At 43.3% G+C, this 19,862-nt stretch overlaps 1 protein-coding gene across 1 annotated transcript in view; it reads left to right on the top strand.

Annotated features, from left to right (window-relative positions):
• The first annotated feature begins 14,606 nt into the window (after positions 1-14,606).
• Positions 14,607-19,862, top strand: part of hdac5 (histone deacetylase 5) — a 33,734-nt gene continuing 28,478 nt past the window's right edge. The window contains exon 1 of the mRNA XM_065965186.1: positions 14,607-18,499. Coding sequence (XP_065821258.1) covers positions 18,343-18,499 — 157 coding nt within the window. The 5' untranslated portion in view covers positions 14,607-18,342. The remainder of the gene's footprint in view (positions 18,500-19,862) is intronic.

Genomic DNA, 19,862 nt, shown 5'->3' on the forward strand with positions numbered 1-19,862 from the left:
CTACCTGAGCCACTTGTGTGGGTTGTAGACTCCGTCTCATGCTACCACTAGAGTGAAAGCACCGCCAGCATTCAAAAGTGACCAAAACATCAGCCAGAAAGCATAGGAACTGAGAAGTGGTCTGTGGTCACCACCTGCAGAACCACTCCTTTATTGGGGGTGTCTTGCTAATTGTCTATAATTTCCACCTGTTGTCTATTCCATTTGCACAACAGCATGTGAAATTGATTGTCAATCAGTGTTGCTTCCTAAGTGGACAGTTTGATTTCACAGAAGTGTTACTGACTTGGAGTTACATTGTGTTGTTTAAGTGTTCCCTTTATTTTTTTGAGCAGTGTAGAAGCTAACGGATAGGCCTACAAGTGAAAGTATTGTACTAATTGAGAGGTTAACTATTAACAGTAAAAACACAAAAAAATGGTCAAAGAAATAAAAAAATATAGGTGATTATTTGCATTTTATATATCGCAACCAATATAAAATACATTCTGCAGTCAAGAGCAGATGTAACTAAGACCAGACAAGTGCAGACCGCTTCATATAAGATCTGATCCTACTCTCGGATATTTAAAATCATTGTTGAGCATCCATCTCTTCTCTTAGGCTTTCCTATCACGTTTTATATGAACAGATGTTACTATTACTATGATGTGTATTACCTTTTTTTTTACCTTTCACCCTGGTTGTTGAATGTGCTATATATAAAGGAAGTTGGAGTCATTTTGGACTTTAATTCCTCTTATTCTAGTTTTTGAGTTTGCCCGTCATGCATCATATTTGATGAAGTCATACTACTAAATGTAAAATGTGCTTTATTAAGATTGCACACCTTAAAGTTAATTGACTAAAGGTGAAGACAGTTGAGTATTACAGCACAGTCTGCCAGTTAGAGTTTGTGCAGCTCCCTTCTGAGACGCTAGAGGGCGCTGCAGTCTCAGTCTTATTCCTCATCTCAGGAGGACAAAACTGCAGCTTTCTTTACAGCAGGCAGATGGGTGGTGTTCAACCTGGGGTTTGGGTCCCTGTGGGGGGTCTCAGAGGGTAAAGCAGGGAACCGGAGAAGCTTCATGTTTGAATATGTGAACTAAAATAGAAAAAGAATGAATAAATGAATGTGTGGTACAGGTTTGAAAATCAGGTGGAAAGGGGCCTCACATGTTTGTTATGTTTGTGTTTGTGCACTGTGTGTGTGTGTGTGTGTGTGTGTGTGTGTGTGTGTGTGTGTGTGTGTGTGTGTGTGTGTGTGTCAGTTTTCTTCCACTCTTACCTAAACCCAGAAGGTGGAAAAAGAACAGTTGTCAAGGTTGTTATTAATGTCAAAAACTGGTGGCTGCAGCTGTGTGTGCAAGCATGCTTGTGTGTGTGTGTGTGTGTGTGTGTGTGTGTGTGTGTGTGTGTGTGTGTGTGTGTGTGTGTGTGTGTGTGTGTGTGTGTGTGTGTGTGTGTGTGCTCTTTTTCTGTCTGACATTTCTGATTTCTCCTGTGACTCACTGGCTGACTCACCACTGCTCCTTTTGCTGCATTTGTGTGTGTGTGTGTGTGTGTGTGTGTGTGTGTGTGTGTGTTAAATATTGACATGTTCTTCCATCCTTTCACATGATGCTCTCTCTCTTCTCTTTTTTCCTTCCATCTTTTATCCTCTTATAACCTTTAATGGCGACAGTTTCCCCTCATCCTTCCGTCCTCGGTGTGATGAGGAAGACTTTGGCTCTCCGTCGGTGTGACTGGACTGATTTCTACCTGTGTGGGTTTGAACCTGTGATGCTTCTATTAGACTGGGATTTTACAAACACCCACTGGTTCAGTATGAGGTCGCAATTATAGGAACACTGATCTGTGGATGTAACAGACATGCTGCGTTATTTTCTGTGTTTGGATTTGTTAATTTTAACCAGATTGTCTCTCACCTTAGTCTGTGATATTTGTGAAAGTGTATCAGTTCATGGAGTTTCACAGTTTGTTCTATGAGCACCTTGGACTGAGTGAGTCGTGGACATTGCCAAAGTAAATTTAATTATTTGTTTGCAACAGCAAAAACAATAATTGGACCGTAAATTGGTGTAACATGTATTTTGTATTAAGCAGTAAACTGTATATTATTATTTATTTTAACTGACTGATATCATGACCATTAAGAGATGAAGAAGCAACAAAGGATGTTATGAAGCATTCAGAGGGTAATGGGATGACCTTTAACCTTCACCCGTGTCACGGAATCAATTCTCCTCTCTCTAAAGACCTCCACCAATCAGGGGAGTCCTTTCAAAAACATCCAGGAGGCACCTGTGGAGTAGCTTGACTAAGGACAGCGTCTCCATGGCAACAGTATCATTACCAGAATAGCTCTTTCTCTCTTTCTCTCTCTATTTCTGTCTCTCACTCTCGCTGTCTTTTCAGTCCGCCCCCGCGCTCTCACCCTCATTTCTATCTTCTTCTTCTCCTCCTCTGTGCACGCAAAATATTTCCCTCCCCCCTCCCCTCCCCCACCTCACCTTCATATTCCCCTTTCTCCCTTCCTTCCATGACCTATACGTCCTTTCCTTCCTTGCTACATCTCTCTGCCTTCATCACTCCCTTCATCTTTCCTCCATCTTTCCCTGCTCTGTCGCATTCTCTCACCTCCTTTCCTCCCTCATTATTCCCAGTCTCCTTCTTTTTTCTGTTCCCTGCACCCCCCCCTCCCCCTCCTCATCTATCTGTTTTGCAGTCACAATGTGCAAACAGTGAAGATATTTTTAGACGCAGCTCTGCCTCATCATCTTGTCTCTTTTCTTCCACTTGCTCTAAATGATAAACAATGATTAATGAAATGAAGATTCACCCCGTTTCCCAACTTCAAACCAACACTATTGAAACTCTATGCAGCCAAGTTAAAGACATTTTTAAATCAGTTTTCACAACCCTCACAGGGTTTTTTCTAAAATGGAGGCAAAGTCTCTCTCAGTCCTCCGTGTCTAAACTCTGCTCCGGCACAAATTTGCAATTTTTTTTTGCATTTTTGTGTCTTCTTACAAAGCCTTTCTTTGCACTCAGTTTGCACCCTTAAACTCTTGCACTGAGTTGTTGTCAGATGTTAGCAAAAGAGAATCCAGAAGGAGCTATAGGAGTCACCTCCACCTGACTGCTGCAGATCTGAATATTTTCTGACATTGGCCAAATTAGCGTTCTCTGTGATGATGCACGGAGACAGAGTTCTGGCACATTCACCATCGTAGTCAAGCATGTTGCTAGGCTAATGTTTGCTAACTTGAATAAAATAGAAAGCATAATTGAAGCTGATGAGGCCTATGTCTTGACTTTTGCAAATATTGGTAAAAAAACAAAACGGTATCAACAAACAGAGTCTTTACACGATGATGTCGCTAAATGACAAGTCAAAGTTTCAGCTAAGGGAACGTGAAGAGATTATCTGGAAGTACTGAATAGTTCATGATTGTCAGGGAAATCCATTATAGGACAAGCAACCTGGATCACAGCACTTTGACATGTTAGCATTTGAAATCATCTTTTTATCATGCAAAAATGCTATTTGGTATCTCGTGATAACCAGATGAATGACTTATTATTACGAGAAAAATGTAGTAAAATTAAATATACGGATGTATATCAGCTTTGGGCTTCCGTAACGATCAATCCTGAAGTAATGAAAATGTTTAATATTAAGTAAGTTTACACCACTTTACTTTACAACCTTAAACCATCTGTACAACATTATCACAGGATTTTTGCTTCCCTCTGTAATCTTGATAGCAGAGAAAAATTGATAAATGATATGATATGATGGGATACACTTATTGTCCCCTTGGGGAAAAAGTCTTGGACTCAAGTGCTGCACACATTCATCTGCCTCCACAGTAATCAATGAAGAAAAAAAACAACATAAACAAACAGAATCCACATGTAAACAGAAACGAAATACACCAATGCAACCACACAACATCCTGCATATAACCCATACTGCACAAGATCTGCATAAAACACAACATAAGTCAGAGAAAAGAGTAAAGCAATAAGAACACTCTGTGCGCTTTTGCACGACCCATACAGACATGATTCAGAAATGTAAACATCCGGTGTAATATGATTATAGGTTGAAAACATGGTAGAAACATGGTGAAGTTAGCCCACCACAGTTGCAAAGCCCTTTTTGTATCTGTGTGTCTCCCTGTCTATCTCAGCCATGTCTGTCTGCCTCCGTTGGTTTCTATTGAGTCTATTTTTAGCCCCAGCAGACTGGTCACGTGGCAAGAGGAGGACGTCAATAATGTTGTTGTTGGTGGTGGGTGAGAGAGAGAGAGAGAGAGAGGGAGAGAGAGAGGGGGAGACAGGCAAACTGTAAATACGGAGGAAGTGAAGCAGTAGGAGGTGAGATACGGTCCTACTTGTTAAATTACTCGGTTGTGTTTCTCTCCCCCCCCCGTGTGTGTGAAACCAACGCGCAGTGGAGCTGGACGGACACCGAGCCGCGGCGGAAACCTAAGCCGGGGAGGAAGCGACCTCTGCGCTAATACGCGGTCCAGGAAGACCCGCCGACATCCACGGTACGTTGCGGGTTTGTGGGAGACAGTGTGCGTGCATGTGTGCGTGAGTGCGTGACTGTACAACAAACACAAACCTACCTGGAGGCACCTGAATGTCTCATGAAGATTGTGGGGGGAGAAATGTTGTGCATGCTAAGTCGTTGCCTTCATTTGTAACACACAGTGAACATCAATGCTAACTTCATAACTGTTACCACAACGTTACTGCTGTAGCTAGCTAAAGGACACAGCTGACAGATACAACAGCTAACAAGCTACAGCACAGATAACACCTACTATCTTCTCCCAGGTACCAGAAGTTACCTGTGGACTCACAGTTATTGCTCACTTCATTGCTAGCAGCTAACTGGGGCACAACTTCACAACTTGGGGGTTATCATAATACTAGAGTTTTACACTTATGGTGCTATTAAAAAAATCAAACCAGACCTGTTTTAATACTGTGGCAAAAAAAAATAGAAGTCCTGGGCACCCAAATACTGGATAAAGTATTGCTGCAAACTCCTAAACACTGATGTTTTTGTTTTGTCACCAGCTTTTTGGATTATCTGCCAATGGCCGCTTAATTTTTTTTAGTGTTGCAGCCATTGACAGACGATTCAAAAAGTTAGTTTTAGATCCTGTCTGGTCTACCAACTTAAAAATAATGGTGCATTGCAGTCGATCTCAGAAGTCAGAAATTCCGAGTTGCCAGTCGGACATGTCATCAGGAATTCACAACTACGATTAAGAACTGAAAGGAACTTCAGTAACCCTGTGCTCAAGATCTAACATTGCTGCTCCGAGCATCAGCGGTAAAGTTAAAGCTTTACATTAGAGAGTTAAATAGCAACTAAGTCTTATTTTTGTGCAATTAAGTCAGTCACACTGATAGTATTGTGCATGTTGCTTTCGCGACATGGCATCATGTAGTGTTTTGTTATCGCCTGGTATAAGCTGACAAAACAAAGGTACTTCTGGAGGCATCCATGTTGCCTTTCAGACTGGTTGCCAACTCTTTACTTGAACGAGTCAACTCAGGTGTGACACCATTTCCATCCCCGACATCCGACTTCAGAGGTAAATTAATTGTCTGCACCATACTGCCGACAATTTTGTGCCTTTTCAAACTTACGGGGGCTAACGAAGTCTAAAGTCCTACAGTTGTCCAAAAGATTTGTATTTCTAGAAACCAAGCAGCGATCTCTGGTGTGTAAAAACCTGCAGTTCATCCGGTGTCCACTAGAGGCTGGCTGCAGAAGCATCGGAAGTCACATACACACCCATTCAAAAACGTGTTTACAGCTTGGTTCTAAATCTGAATTGGTCTGATCAGCTCATGTTAGGTTGAGATGGCTTTTCCAGCATGGCGACCGCCACCGATGAGTTTCCATAGCCCCCTTTGGTAACCAATGGGTGATGTCACTCAGGCTTCGTCCATGTTTGTTTACAGTCTAAGCTAGAAACAATGCATTCAAAAACTCATGCCAAAATCCAAAACAGATACATCACTGAATATGTACCTCAAAAGAACAAATGCATAAAAAACTTTAAAGTAAAAATCTGACAGTGCATTACGAATGTATTTGCAGCACGTTATATATTCATGCATTTGTTTTCACTGTCTGCAACATGTATTTTCATCGCAGTTGTTTTTGACTTGTCTAAGTGTTTTATTGAATTTGCATAATTTCTGAATTTGCTGTCATGTTCTCCCAATGCTAATCGTATGGGCTGTTACCCCTGCTGCCACTTTAAAAACGACATAATCAACTATATTGTCCGGCACATGACTCCTACCTGGACTGCCAGTTAGCATTTGTGCCTCAAAAAAGGTAGCAAAAGCAGGTAAATAAAATCCTCTGGGATCAAAACTGTTGCATGCATAGAGCCTATGGTCGTGCACCGACCACAGGGAACGTCACCTCCCCCTCCCACTCGCTTGAGGTGAATTCTCCTGATTATATCCTGCTGTGTTCTCACATCAGCTCACTCTGACTTTCTGCAGAAAACATTCAAGGACGCTGGCAGGAGACACTCCAGATAAAGAGTGAAAAATTTGGCTAATTGTGTTCACACGTGCACCCTGAAAACTGGGAGGGGCACCAAAGCTAAAGCTGGCACTAACTTTTAGGAGTTTTGTGCCAGCGATATTTTTCAAGCAACTAAGCAAGCCTCAATTGAAGCTATGCTGCTGTACACATATTATAACCATCGTTCCAACCTGAATGGCAAACTAACAGAAGTCAATGTAGCGCAGACAGAAAGAGAAAATTGAGAGCATTATTAAATCAGTGGTTTTTTAACAGTGTCTACATAACATCACATTTAGTTTAATAATCACTATCATTCTGATTTTGTCGACATCCTGCTTTAAATTATATCAAGGCGTCTGTATGCCTCATACATCTTCCTCCCTGTCCCTATGCTTCATCCTGCATTTTATCCCATCTTCCTCTATCCCTTTCATCAAGCTCGGTGCAGTTTCTGTAGATGGGTCAGATTCATCATGAGTCTTGTTCTGCTCAAGATCTCTGCCTCTTAAAGGATGTTTTTTCTTGCCGCTGTAACTTTGCTAAATGTCTTTTTTTCTGCTCTTTTTTAAAGTGTCTCCAGATAACATTTGTTTCGAATCAGCGCTATACAAATAAAGATTGATTGATGGATACATTGTGCATGGCTGTTGCAGATAACAAGCTAACAAAAACAATGTTTAAGACTATCTGTTTTAACTGTAAACAGGCAATGCAAACCTTAGTGATAAATCCTTTTAGACTTATATCACAGTCTGAGATGTCAGCTTTATCTGCAAAAAGGCTGCAGAGTGACCTGATTTATATTCTTCGTTTGATGTAGTGTTGACGTACAAACTGTTTCACCTGGCTCAGGTTGTGTTTGTGTAATAGGGCACAGCATGTTTTGTGTGTCAGGAGGTACAGCGTGTCTTTGACCGTCTTCTAAGAAGAAGAAGCGTGGTTATATTTGGTTTGATTTTTTTCTGTGACGTGCATGGAGGCGTGTTTGTTCTTGTGCTCTCTCGCTCTGTTGTTGCTCTTGTCTTGTTTTCTTTTGTAGTGAGTGTCTTGTAAGTTTATGTGGGCAGGGCGCCATTCTGTGCATGACACAACATAAAAATAACTATTAATACTACAACTGTACCAGATGGAGGCCACACATTTAGTGTCCCACACATGCACAAATAAAATCCAAACCTCTACTGCTCAGGTTTTCCTCACAATGGCTGGTATTTCTGCATCATATAGCATCATATCTCAGGGAGAATAAATTACATTTTCATCACCGTTTCAGGTGTTCTGCCTCAAGATCGGCTGTGTTAGTCCAAACAGGACATTCTTTTATGTTCCTGTGCATTAGTGTAGGTGTATTCTGATGTACCTGCTGGCCATGCTTTTTGCTTGTGGGTTTATACTCTCAGCTCTTTACAGCAGTTCAAGAATCGTGATGTCATGGAATGACTCATGCATTCACAAAACCAACACAAAACATGTCAGCTCCCTCTTATATCAGATCTTCATCTCATCACTGACCACTACAGCTTTCATTTAGAAGTTTTTACAGTCGTTAACAGTGTGAGGAATCCATCCACCACTCCTTTCTGCTCTGTGTGGGATCAAACAGAACATTTAATGTCCGGGTTTACTGTCCATCAATCATCTGTATTTCTGGAAGTGTTAAATGCAGGGTTGGTCATTTTCTCCAGATCCACTTTTTCAGATTCTGGTGTAAATTGTCTTTAGGTCCTGACAGACATTAATAACTCATGTTCTCTGAAAAAGGAACAAAGAAAATCCATCATCTGTATCAGTTTGTAAGTCTGTAAAAACTTCCACCAATGTCTGCCACGAGGTACCAATCTGATGAACCAATCAGACGCCTCCCTGTCTCCCTGCTCGCTCTCTACCTCTTGCGTGCTCTAGCTCACACTCAAAGCACGTCACCGATGACTTTAGGAGTTTATACTGAGAGTTTACTGACCGCTGAATGAGACATACGTAGTTTCTACACAATGCAAGAGATGAGCTGAGGTCCACTTCTGGAGGAGATTCTTCTATTCTGAGATTTTAAATAACTTCCATTTAACTTTGATTTCTTTTGGTGCTAACCAGTCACTCCCTGCTAAGTGCTAATGCTAGCTCTGTAACTCAGTAGAATGAAAAATGGAGCAGCAAGAAATTCAGCCAGTCTCACAGAGGACTGGAGTAGATCCTGAAGTATGAACTAATTCATAAATAGACTTCTGAATCGATTTGTGACCCCAAGAATCCAGATCGAATCGACTCTTCAGACACCCAAAGATTCCCAGCCCTAGAGACAACTTTATGCAGACAAACACATTTGTATGAGATTTCTTGGTCAGGAATTATTCCCAGACTTTTGCAATATTCCCTTACTGATGTGGAAGGCGTTTTTTTCTCCTGTGTTTAGTCCCTCGCAGCGCTCTTATTTTTGTCGGCCACAACAGTGGACTTGAAAAGCTATAGAGCTCCTCCCCACCCATCCACCAAAAACACAGAGATGTGAAACCCAAAGGGGATTAACAAGGAAAGGAATATAAACACACATTTTAAGAACTGATTTAGTATTTTATACTCTCGTGGCCGCAGAATGACTCGGATATGTTCCGACAAAACCCCGATGTTCTCTTTACATGAATGCAGAATCAACACAACACCGCCACGGTCCTTCATCCCTGAAGGTGCTGACCCTCACATCCCACCAGCTGCTGAGAGTCTGGTTGGTTGGTTGGATGGATGGATGGTTGGTGGTCGGGGATTTGCAGCTCCATCATGAACTGGTTGTTTTCTTTTCTTTCTTTTTTTTACTCTAAAGCCGTGAAGTTCAAAGGTCCGTCCATTAGTTATATAAGAGCTTAAAGGGCCGTGGCACTAACTTTTAACTCCAGGGTCCACTCTGTGAAAAACATACTCTTCTACTTTGCTCCATTTGACTTCATATTAAGTTGATTTTTTTGCTAGCTTTCATAGAAACCTCACTTTCTCGCTTGAGCCAATCGAGGCCGATGGCTGCCCCCCAATGAGCCTGGTTCTGCTCGAGGTTTCTGCATGTTTAAAGTTTTTCCTCATCGCTGTTGTACCATGCAAAGTGCTTGCCCATTGGTGGATTAATGTTGATACAACAAAGACTGGAGTCTGGTTTAGGGCTGCACGTTATTGGAAAAAAATCCTAACGGGAAATCCTTTCTTTCTGCGATTACAGTCGATATATTAAAATAAAATATAGACAACCTAACCTGATAAATGGGGGTGTTTTATGTACTTATAAACATTTAACAACTAACAGTCACATTTTTCTTACTATCCTGAACATGAAGTGTCTTCTCTGCTGACAAAACGATCCAGTTTTACCGCAGTGGTTTCAGCGCTTTGACCCGGGCAGAGAAAGTCGAGTGGAGAGAGAATAGATGTGCAACACAAAGCCGCTTCACACTGCTCTCTGGAAACTTCTAGAAAATCTTCCAGAGTCAGTTGTTCACACATGCACCTCAAAGATTTATCAACAAGAGAGCTGAGAAGAACAGTTTCATTACATGCGTGAAGATGAAGACAGCACCGGCTGGTGATGGTTCACACACCGACTTCACACCGACCTCACACAAGATGGTTAGGCAGGATAAAGATTTGGGGAAAGTTGGCCGTTTGCGTTCACTTGTTTGCTGCTCACGTGTAAAACCAATATAAGAGCTTTGTGTCACATATGTCATCAACCGTTTCTTAAGGTGTTCCACTGTATGCTAATTAGTGGAACGGCGTGCCTCCGTGTCTCTTGAGCCCAGCGCAGCACGGATTTGGATCCCCATTACAACGGGTCTGCCTGTTGGCGTGTGTATCAGCAGATGCCTCGCTCGTCTTAAGTCCAAGATGATTAAAAGAAGCGCTCTGTTGATGTGACTCGAGGTCAAAGGAGAAGCTGATATGGATCTCAGCAGGTCATTTCGCTCCCACCACTGGCCGGCGCCCGCCTGCATGTGAGGCAGGCAGAGAAGCGGATCCTGATCTCGATTACTCAATGGAGACGCTTCATTAATGCTAAGTGTAAACGCTGTTCTTAAGTGATGACCACTTGTTATCAGATCACAGATTGCAGATATTAAACAGCCACTTTAAGACAAAAGATCGTGGTCATTGTAATGTGCAAGATAATGAAAATCAGACTCTTAAAGCGACATCAAATCGGCTGTTGACATCAACAAATCCAGGTCAGAATATCAAAAGAGAAGAAAAAAAAATCGATGGACTTTACGGAGGCCCTGACCTTCACTACCTTACATTATTACACCTGTGACAAATACTGTGACAGACCGATTACCACTCAGGCTCTACATCCTGCTCTCTCTCTCTCTCTCTCCCTCTTGCTCGTGTTTTGCTGTTTGTTTGGGGAAGAGGTGCTCAGGTGAACCGTTACCACGGCAGCCAGCTCCCTGGTTGCCAGGCAGCACTTCCGACTCCTCTCCAGAATGGGAAGGGCCAGGTATTTTAGGAAATGATGGTGTGAAGAGGAGGAGGAGGAGGAGGAGGAGGAGGAGGTGGCAGAGAGAGAAAGAGTTATCTTGATGCTTTGCAAACATTAAGAAGTGTGAACATGTTGAAGCCTTGCTTGCTTTCTTTCTTTCTTTCTTTCTTTCTTTCCTCCTGTTTTCTTTATTTCCCAGTTGTTCTTTTTTCGGTCCTCTCTCGTTCCCTTCCTCTTTCTGCATGTCATTAGGCTAATGGGATAGTTGGCCAGGAAGTTAGTCTGCCACAGCTAGTTAGCCCTGTAAGCACAAACGCAGACACACACACACACACACACACACACACACACACACACACACACACACACACACACACACAAGCACTCACTTACAGCTCTTCATCCCATTATCTCGGCCCTGACACTTATTACATTGGCACCACGCTGAGTCGCCGTAATGACACGGACTTCCTCTTCCTAGAGTTAGTGGACTTGAACAACCAAATACTGTGAAGAGAGCGTTTGCCAAAAATAGACGGACAGGACGGAACCGGCTTAGTTTTGATCTTTGATATTGCAATTTGAGGGGCGCTGATAGCCTAGTGGTTCTATTGCATGCCCCGTGTACAGAGGCTAAAGTCCTCATACCGACCTCGGCCCTTTGCTGCATGCCCCTGTCTCTCCTCCCAACATGTCCTGTCTCTCTTCAGCTGACACAGCCCCCCTAAAAAGTGCAATTTCAGTCCACTTTCAGCTTTTTGTGCTTTGGGCATTATTAATTTGTATTATAACAAATTATTAATTGGTGTGTGTGCGCGTGCGCGCGTGTGCACGTGTGTGTGTGCGTGTGCATGTGTGTGAACACAATTTGTATGGGATCAGAGATAAACATGTCCTCTTAAATCACATTACAGCTACGCAGCCTGAGCCTCACACACACACACATATTTTAGAAGAATATTTTGTGATGAAATATTTGAACAAAACACTGAGAAGTATAAGATCAGTGATGCACCATGATAAGAGAAGCGCACACACACACACACACACACACACACACACACACACACACACACACACACACACACACACACACACACACACACACACACACACACACACACACACACACACACACACACACACACACACACACACAATACTTTAATACACCAGTAGGTGGCGCCACATGACCAGAAGGCTGCAGCAGGCAGGAGGTGCAGCTGATTCCTAAATTCTGAGTTGTTTCTGTTCGAGCACAAAACATTCATGGATCCTAGAGACATGAGGATGAGGAAGAAAGCAGGTGAGGATGATGAACGCTACAGGTTATGAAAAGTGAAGTAAATGTAACAACTAGGATCTAAAAAAGTCATAAGATCAGGTCAGACTTCGTTGAGCCTTGAGTCGAAGCTTTCACACTGAAAGAGAGAAAACAGAAATCAAAACCAATACATTCAAAAAGCTGTACACACGGGTTAAAACCTGGAGATCGTTTAAGTGATGTGTTATGAAAATGTCTGTTTTAAAGTATGCAAAAAGAAGAAGAAGATTTCATTTATTAATCCTGCAAGGTAAACACACACACACATGCACAAACAGGATCCTGTGGACATGCACTGATAGAGAGATGTCAGAGTGACGGGGCTGCACACAGCGAGCACCCCTGTGCTGGTGGGGGTCTGCTGCCTTGCTAAAGGGGGCCTCTGCAGTGCTCAGGAAGTGAACTGGCTGGATAGCCAAGCGTTTTTTTTTGCCGACCCCACGTTAGGAGTTAAAGTCCTGGTCGAAGCAAACAGCTGATTATTAAACATTAAAATATTCTTATTTTCTTTTTTTTCAGATTAAGGAGAAGTTCTGATTCCTTTGTCTGTCCGTCCACCGACTGTCCTCCGACACATGGCTGACTCCGAGGACCCACTTTAACACACACACAGACACACACACACACGCAGAGGAGGGATCGAGGAGGGAGTACCAGGTTCATGAATTCATCACACACTTCAGGTAAGTCTCTCAACATCTCTGTCTATCTCTAAGATCAGAAAGTAGGCAGGAACTTTTTCATAGTTCTAGGAACTGTTGGAACCCTCCCTCCTTTTTAGTGATTCTGCACCGCAGGAACTATGAACGGTACCCCATGTAGAGGAACCTTTATAGCTCCTGCTTCAGAGTCGGTACTCTCCCAGCACCATGGGCAGAAGTCCCCATGGAGTGTAGTTCTCAGGGAACTCCCTAGTGGATAGTTCCTCTTCAAAAAGTCCCTGGAACTGTTTGGTCTGAGGACACCTGAATGAATGTCTGACTGGTTGACTGGAGTTGAATCTAGCCGCAGTGGTTGTGTCTTAGTCCCTGGTTTGGATTCTTTGGCTGTCACATGTTTGCAAAAACAACGGGGGCGCGATTCAGGAGCTGCAAACTAACCTGAGGGAGACCCCCCTCTCTCTCTCTCTCTGCAGACTGCACCCCACTGCTTTGATGGAGAGAGACAGGGGGGCAAATATTTGTATGTCCTTTTTGAACGGGTGTTCTTGTCAGAAAGTAATATTGCAAATAAAAAGAGAGCTGCACTGTACCGCTGCTAATGATCTCCAAGTAGGCGCCTTTCCCGCGTGTCATTCCCCACTCTCCCTCCCTCTCCCCGATTTCTGACTCTATCCACTTCCTGTCTCGTCAATAAAAGCCCATAAATCTACCTTAAAAAAGAAAATACCGTCTGCTTTATTGGTTAACAAGAAGTCATACAGTTAAAGCCACCGTGCTGTTATACTGCTTATCAGTGCTCATGGAATACCTCTCGTCCAATCAGATTACTCCGTGTGAACTAACTGTTGTGTAACATAATAACATAAATCAAAGGCTGATTAATTAAGCTGGCATCGCATTGTCATGACACCTGTTAGACCTCCTCAGGTATTTTTCTGACACCTTTTTCTCAGACCGACTGACTGACTGACTGACTGACTATAATTTGGTTGTCATGGATACAGATATAGTACATACACACACATTCACACATACAGACACACAGACAGCAGTGTGACTCCAGAGGTTCATGCGCCTCAAATAGAAACGCAGAGATGAGTCATCGGCTGAGCTACTGCAGTACACACACACACACACACACACACACACACACACACACACACACACACACACACACCTTGAGCAGATGTGTTTAGTATGTGGGAGCACTCTGATGTCAGACAGGGTATCTGGTCAGTCGCCTCCTCTCCGTCTCTTGTGCCAAAATGATTTAAAATGATGACGTTAGATAAGAGAACAAAACGTTAAATAAGTAATCACCGCGCTGGATAATAGAAGAGCTGCAGCAGCAACACACACACAACATCACAAAATTAGCCGTGTGTGTGTGTGTGTGTGTGTGTGTGTGTGTGTGTGTGTGTGTGTGTGTGTGTGTGTGTGTGTGTGTGTGTGTGTGTGTGTGTGTGTGTGTGTGTGTGTGTGTGTGTGTGTGTGTGTGTGTGTGTGTGTGTGTGTGTGTGTGTGTGTGTGTGTGTGTGTGTGTGTGTGTGTGTGTGTGTGTGTGTGTGTGTGTGTGTGTGTGTGTGTGCCTTTTCTCTTCTCTGTGTGTTTAGTCTCTGTAGCTGTGAGTCACAGCGAGGCGGCCCTAAATGTGCTTGAGCCGTTTACACAGGAGGTGAGGATGATGAGGGCGATGAAGGTGACGAGGAGGAGGTGGGATGAAGGTGATGATAGGATGATTCAATAAAATATTATCATTTCTGGAGAGGACACTGTCATCATCAGCTCAGAGACGAGGAGCTAATGAACACACAGGAGTCTAAATCATGTCCGTTATTTAACTCGCAGTGCGTCAATCAGTGCGTTAAAGCGGCGCCGCCATTCAAGACGTTTAGGATCTGTTCAGATTCTTTGTTTATTGTTTCCCACGCACTTCTGCTACAACTCTATAGCCTGCTCCTTAAACCAAACACCTGACTCCGACTGAGCTGGAACAAACAAGCGCTAAAAATAGAAGCCAGCAGTTTCAATTAATCATATCCACACCGACTGTAAGGGGACAGAAGTGAGCAGGGTGGCGTTTGGATATAAACACGACAGTCCCGGGATTCTCTGTGACATTTTCGCGCGATCACACACCTCTCATTCTGCTGGTAAAAAAAAAAAAAAAAACACTTTGTGGAGAAGCTTTGGGTCAGAAAAGTTGTGTAGCAGGGCCTGTTGTTTGGACGTTTTGTTTAATGTTTGATCAGCAAACTGGAGGAGTCTAAAGACCAAACATCTGTTTAACTGAAGGCGATTTGTTGGTGTTTCACTGCAAAGCACCAGCAGCTGTTTACATTTCTTTGTGTTAAACTCTTTTTTTTTGCATTATCTAAAAACTCGATTTCACACTTTAAAGGAATAATGTGCAACATTTTACACATAAATTTAGCAGAAAGTCTGTCCTGTGTAAATGTGTCTCTGAGTCATGACTGTCTACAATGAGGGAGAAGCTCGAGTCCCGCTGGCTGTGTTGTTGTCAGAGCCGTGTTTACATGGACGGGTCGGCTGGCTCCTCCCCTTGTGTATAAAAGCTGTTTAATTCTGTGTATATTTACATGCAATGTGAAGCTACGAGCTAACTTAAGAGCACTAACATTAGCATGCTAACAATAATGCAGGACACAGGCGAGTGGAGTTCGAGCCGAGGACAATTTTGTCCAGTGCGTGCTTATAAGCTGACAGGAAAGTGTGTTTGTGTTTGTGTGGGTGGAAGCTCAGAGGTCGCGTTGATTGAAGAGGAATAGAGGATGGACGGCGAGTCTTGCGCTTAACTCCTTCGTGTGAACTCGAGTGTAGATGGGTTTTTGTTATTGCCTCGAACGGAGTTGGCTGTTATATATTTTTTGATGCTCTCCAGTTTAAGTACATTGAGATCGTTTCCCAAAATTTGTCAATTTTTTGTTTTTATACTCGCCCTCTGTTTGACAAACTATTTGATATTATCCTAAAAATGAAACATTTGTTGCTATGATTGTGGTGCAGGCTGAAAGCAATGTTTTAGGCATTTAAGTGTTAATATTTTTATTTTTTGATACCCCCTCCCCCCTGCATGAGAGCAAGTCAGGGGACCCCATTCAAAAAAAAATGTTGGACACACCCTTTGATAGATGAAACATTAATCACATCCAAATTCAGTATTCATCATCTGCAGGAGTTGAAAGTTTAGAAATAATTTGGTGCCATCCATCAAGCATTTGTGAAAGCGTTGACCTTCTGGTGTTGAAAGACCGGAGTCAGAGCATCACCGAGTCTTTCCCAGAGTCACTGAGATAACTGTCCAGTTGGTGCCATGGTTAGGACTCAGACTATCTCCACCTTAAAAAAAGCTCAGACTGCATCAACACAACACATGAAGGCTGAGGTCTGAGTCCCGCCCACACTCGGTTTGATTGACGGGTGATTTCTTGGCTGTGTGCTGCAGAAATATGACAGCACTGAACGCCCCCCTCCTCTCCTCTCCTCTCCACCTCCACCCCATCCGAGAAATGTAGGCTTACTGCTCTCTTTTCTCTCTCTCTCTCTCTTTCCCGTCGTCTATTTTTATCCGTAGCTCCTCCCCCTCCCTGGCAGGCTATTTTCAGCTATAGTCCCTCCATCAACCCCCAATCTACTGTGTTAGTAAATGCCTCTCTTCTCCTCGCTCCTCTCCCCCACTGCCTGTTCTTTAATCTTTTAAACAGTCGGCCAATCCGACTCCTGAAACATGCAGCATGCAGCAAGAGGAGCGAGCGAAGGTGAAGGAAGAGAACGGGCAATGAAGGACTTGTCCTCTTCCTCCTCTTCCTCTTCCTCCTCCTCGTCTTTTTTTCCTTCAAATGTTGTCAAATAAAATGTTTCACTCCCTTTTCATCCGTCTAACTTCTTTTCCACCCAGTGATCCACTTCCAGCCTCCTCCCTCTGTCCTCTCTCTCTCTCTCTCCCTCGCTCTCTCTCTCTAAAGCCCTTCATTCACACACACAGTCACAAACACACACACACACACCAAGGACTCTCAGACAGTGAATATTAGCCGTCTGACCAGCAGCTGTTTCTGCTCGCTGTACAAAGCTTCACTCTGCAGCCGCCTGCTTCTATTTGTGTGTTTTCAAGCGGAGGGAGAAGAGGACAGCATGTGATCTCCTGCTGCTCATTTTTTCTTTCTGGGAAGATACGAACTCGTCTTCTCCTCCACAGCCTTCCTCTCTTCAACATTTCTTTTTTTTTTTCATCCCTCTCCCTCCGTCCTTTGCATTTCCCTCCCTCTCTGTGTCTCTTTTCTCTGTCATTCTCTCAGCGCTTCGTTCTAATTTTGGAAGCATGGAACCTCGGGGAGCGCTCTCCCAAAGCTATTTACGTCCTAGCCTCTCCTCCTCCTCCTCCTCCTCTTCCTCCTCCTCCTCCTCTCCTCGTCTCTCCCTCTCGTCATCAAGGAGGAGAACAGCATGAGGAGCCTTTGATGCACCCGAGCAGGGGAATTCGGCTTCTCCTCGTCTCAATATTTTTTGATGTGTTGTTGAGCTGCAGGACGTGGTGAGGAGGCTGCAGCGGCTCCAAATTGATCCCTTCCATCTTTTCTCATCTTATGGACAATGCAGAGTGTTATGAGTGACATGCACGGAGAAGATTCTGATCCTGCTTTTGCTTAATTTGTTTGGTGAAGACTCAGAGAGGGGTTTTTGTACACAAGAGGAAACAAACTTTCTGTCTGCAACATTTGAGCTGCTGTCCTGCACGGACCAGCACCAGGTGATATCAACGACACTAACTAAACCAGAAAGTTGCATTTAAAACCAATGCACAGCCTAGTTTTTTGCCAAATTTGACTTTTAAAGCTGTTCATCTCTTTGCTGCTTTAATCCTATCTTGGAGACGAACAGACGGACCTGCAAGAGAGGGAATAAGAGGATATTTTCACTGTCATTAACTGTCAAACTGAAGAGCAGGAGACGGTGAAAGCTCAAGAAAAACTGAGAGTTTACCTGCAAAAATCTGCACCCTGATCGGGACACCTTTGTTGGATTACATAATAGAAGCACGGAGGAGTTCTCTCATGCATTTTTGATGGACTTCTTCTGGATATTTGTACATTTGAAAACCCTGAAAACAGCATTTAAGCTTCCAATTTTGAAGGGACTATTTTTCCACACATGCCAGGATGATTTTTCCCATGATTCAACATTTTTAAAAGCACACATCAGTGTTTGTTTCCCCCCCTGCTCCTTGGCAAATTGAATCCTAAACTTGGCCACGAAAAATGTCTTGGAAGAGGAACTGACGGCTGTTTTAGTGACAAAACAGAGAGCTGCCTCTTGTCTTGGCATGCTGTTACATCCTACCGTGTCAGGATTGTGCGCCATGTTGCAGACCATCTATGAGACTGAGTCGTGTTTTTCCTCCGCCAGCACAGACAGCCACCACCAGCCTCTGGAGCTCCTGAGTGACAGCAGGGGCTCCAGCAGCAACATGCCCACCGCCGGTGAGTCATCTCTGCGAGAGGAGGGACGGGGGAGAGGGGCTCGATGGGGGTCATACTTAAGATCTGAATCCAAAATGTAAAAAAGCAGATTATGGTGTGATGTGAACAGAATCCGGTCGTGGTTAATGTCATGCTGAGTTCCAGTGCGTGCTTATAAGCTGACAGGAAAGTGTGTTTGTGTTTGTGTGGGTGGAAGCTCAGAGGTCGCGTTGATTGAAGAGGAATAGAGGATGGACGGCGTGTTTGGGACAGGGGAGGGGGGGAAGATACTTAAGATGTGAGGTGAAATGAAGAATGCATGGCAGAGGTATACAAACAAACAGAAGCAAGGAAGGTGTTACCGTTTTTTAAGCCTTAAAACGTGTGCAGAAGTGCTGCAGAAGTTGTTGAAACCTCATATGTCAATTATTCAGTTAAACCTTTAATTAACCAGGAAAAGCTCGCTGGGATCAGAAGCATCCTGTGCCGAGACAGGAAGCAGCACAAAGTTTCCAACAGACGATGTGCAGCCTCTTATACTAATATCGTACAAAAAAAATGACATTAATACTTAAAAAAAAGACACAAAATAACCAGCCGATGTTTTTCAAAATCAAACTACAAGCAGACTTATTTTAGGCAGAACATTTACAGCCAGGTCTGTCTGCCTCCAAGTCTTTAATTATCACCTCTAGAGCATCCAATGAGATGAGTTCATTAAGGTTAAGATACACGAGCAGCAAACTTAAACTTAAAGTCATTATTCCTCCGGTTCAGTTCAATTTAAAAACCCTTAATTCATCATCCTTAAAGAAATCGTTCTTTTCAGTCTTTTTCAGGGTCAAACTAATCCGGTGATTGTTGTCTTGACATACTGGGTTCTGTTTTTTACAAAGGTTGCGGTCTAGACGGGCTCTATATGAGATTTGGCAATTTATGAATAAGAAACATTTGTTTGATTCATAAATAAAAAAAAGTCTTTACAGAGGCGTTTTAAAGCTCGTGTGAGGAGTATTTGTACTTGTTATGAAACTGACTGAAATGAATACTGATGCGTCTCTGTGAAAAACAAGAGCAGTAAAGAGCATCAGCAACAAGACTGACAACTTTTTATATGGTAGTTATACTGCCTGTGTGGTGGTGTGTCTGCAGAGACCCTGCTCTCTGACTGGACTTGGATGTTTTGGTTGACTTAGTCGGGATGTTTCTGGGCGGGGAGCTGCTGGTGTGTTTCCTCCAGCCAATGACAGCATTAGTGAGTTTAAGAGTGGATATAATTCAAAGATAGGATGCTATTCAAACCAGGCTTGTAAAGCTTGTTCCAAAACTAGATTCAGTTGGTTTTCTCCCACGGCTGCAAAGTTAGTCTGTTTTCTGTCGGACA

The sequence above is a fragment of the Labrus bergylta genome, chromosome 16, assembly GCF_963930695.1.
Source record: "Labrus bergylta chromosome 16, fLabBer1.1, whole genome shotgun sequence".
Lineage (NCBI taxonomy): Eukaryota > Metazoa > Chordata > Actinopteri > Labriformes > Labridae > Labrus > Labrus bergylta.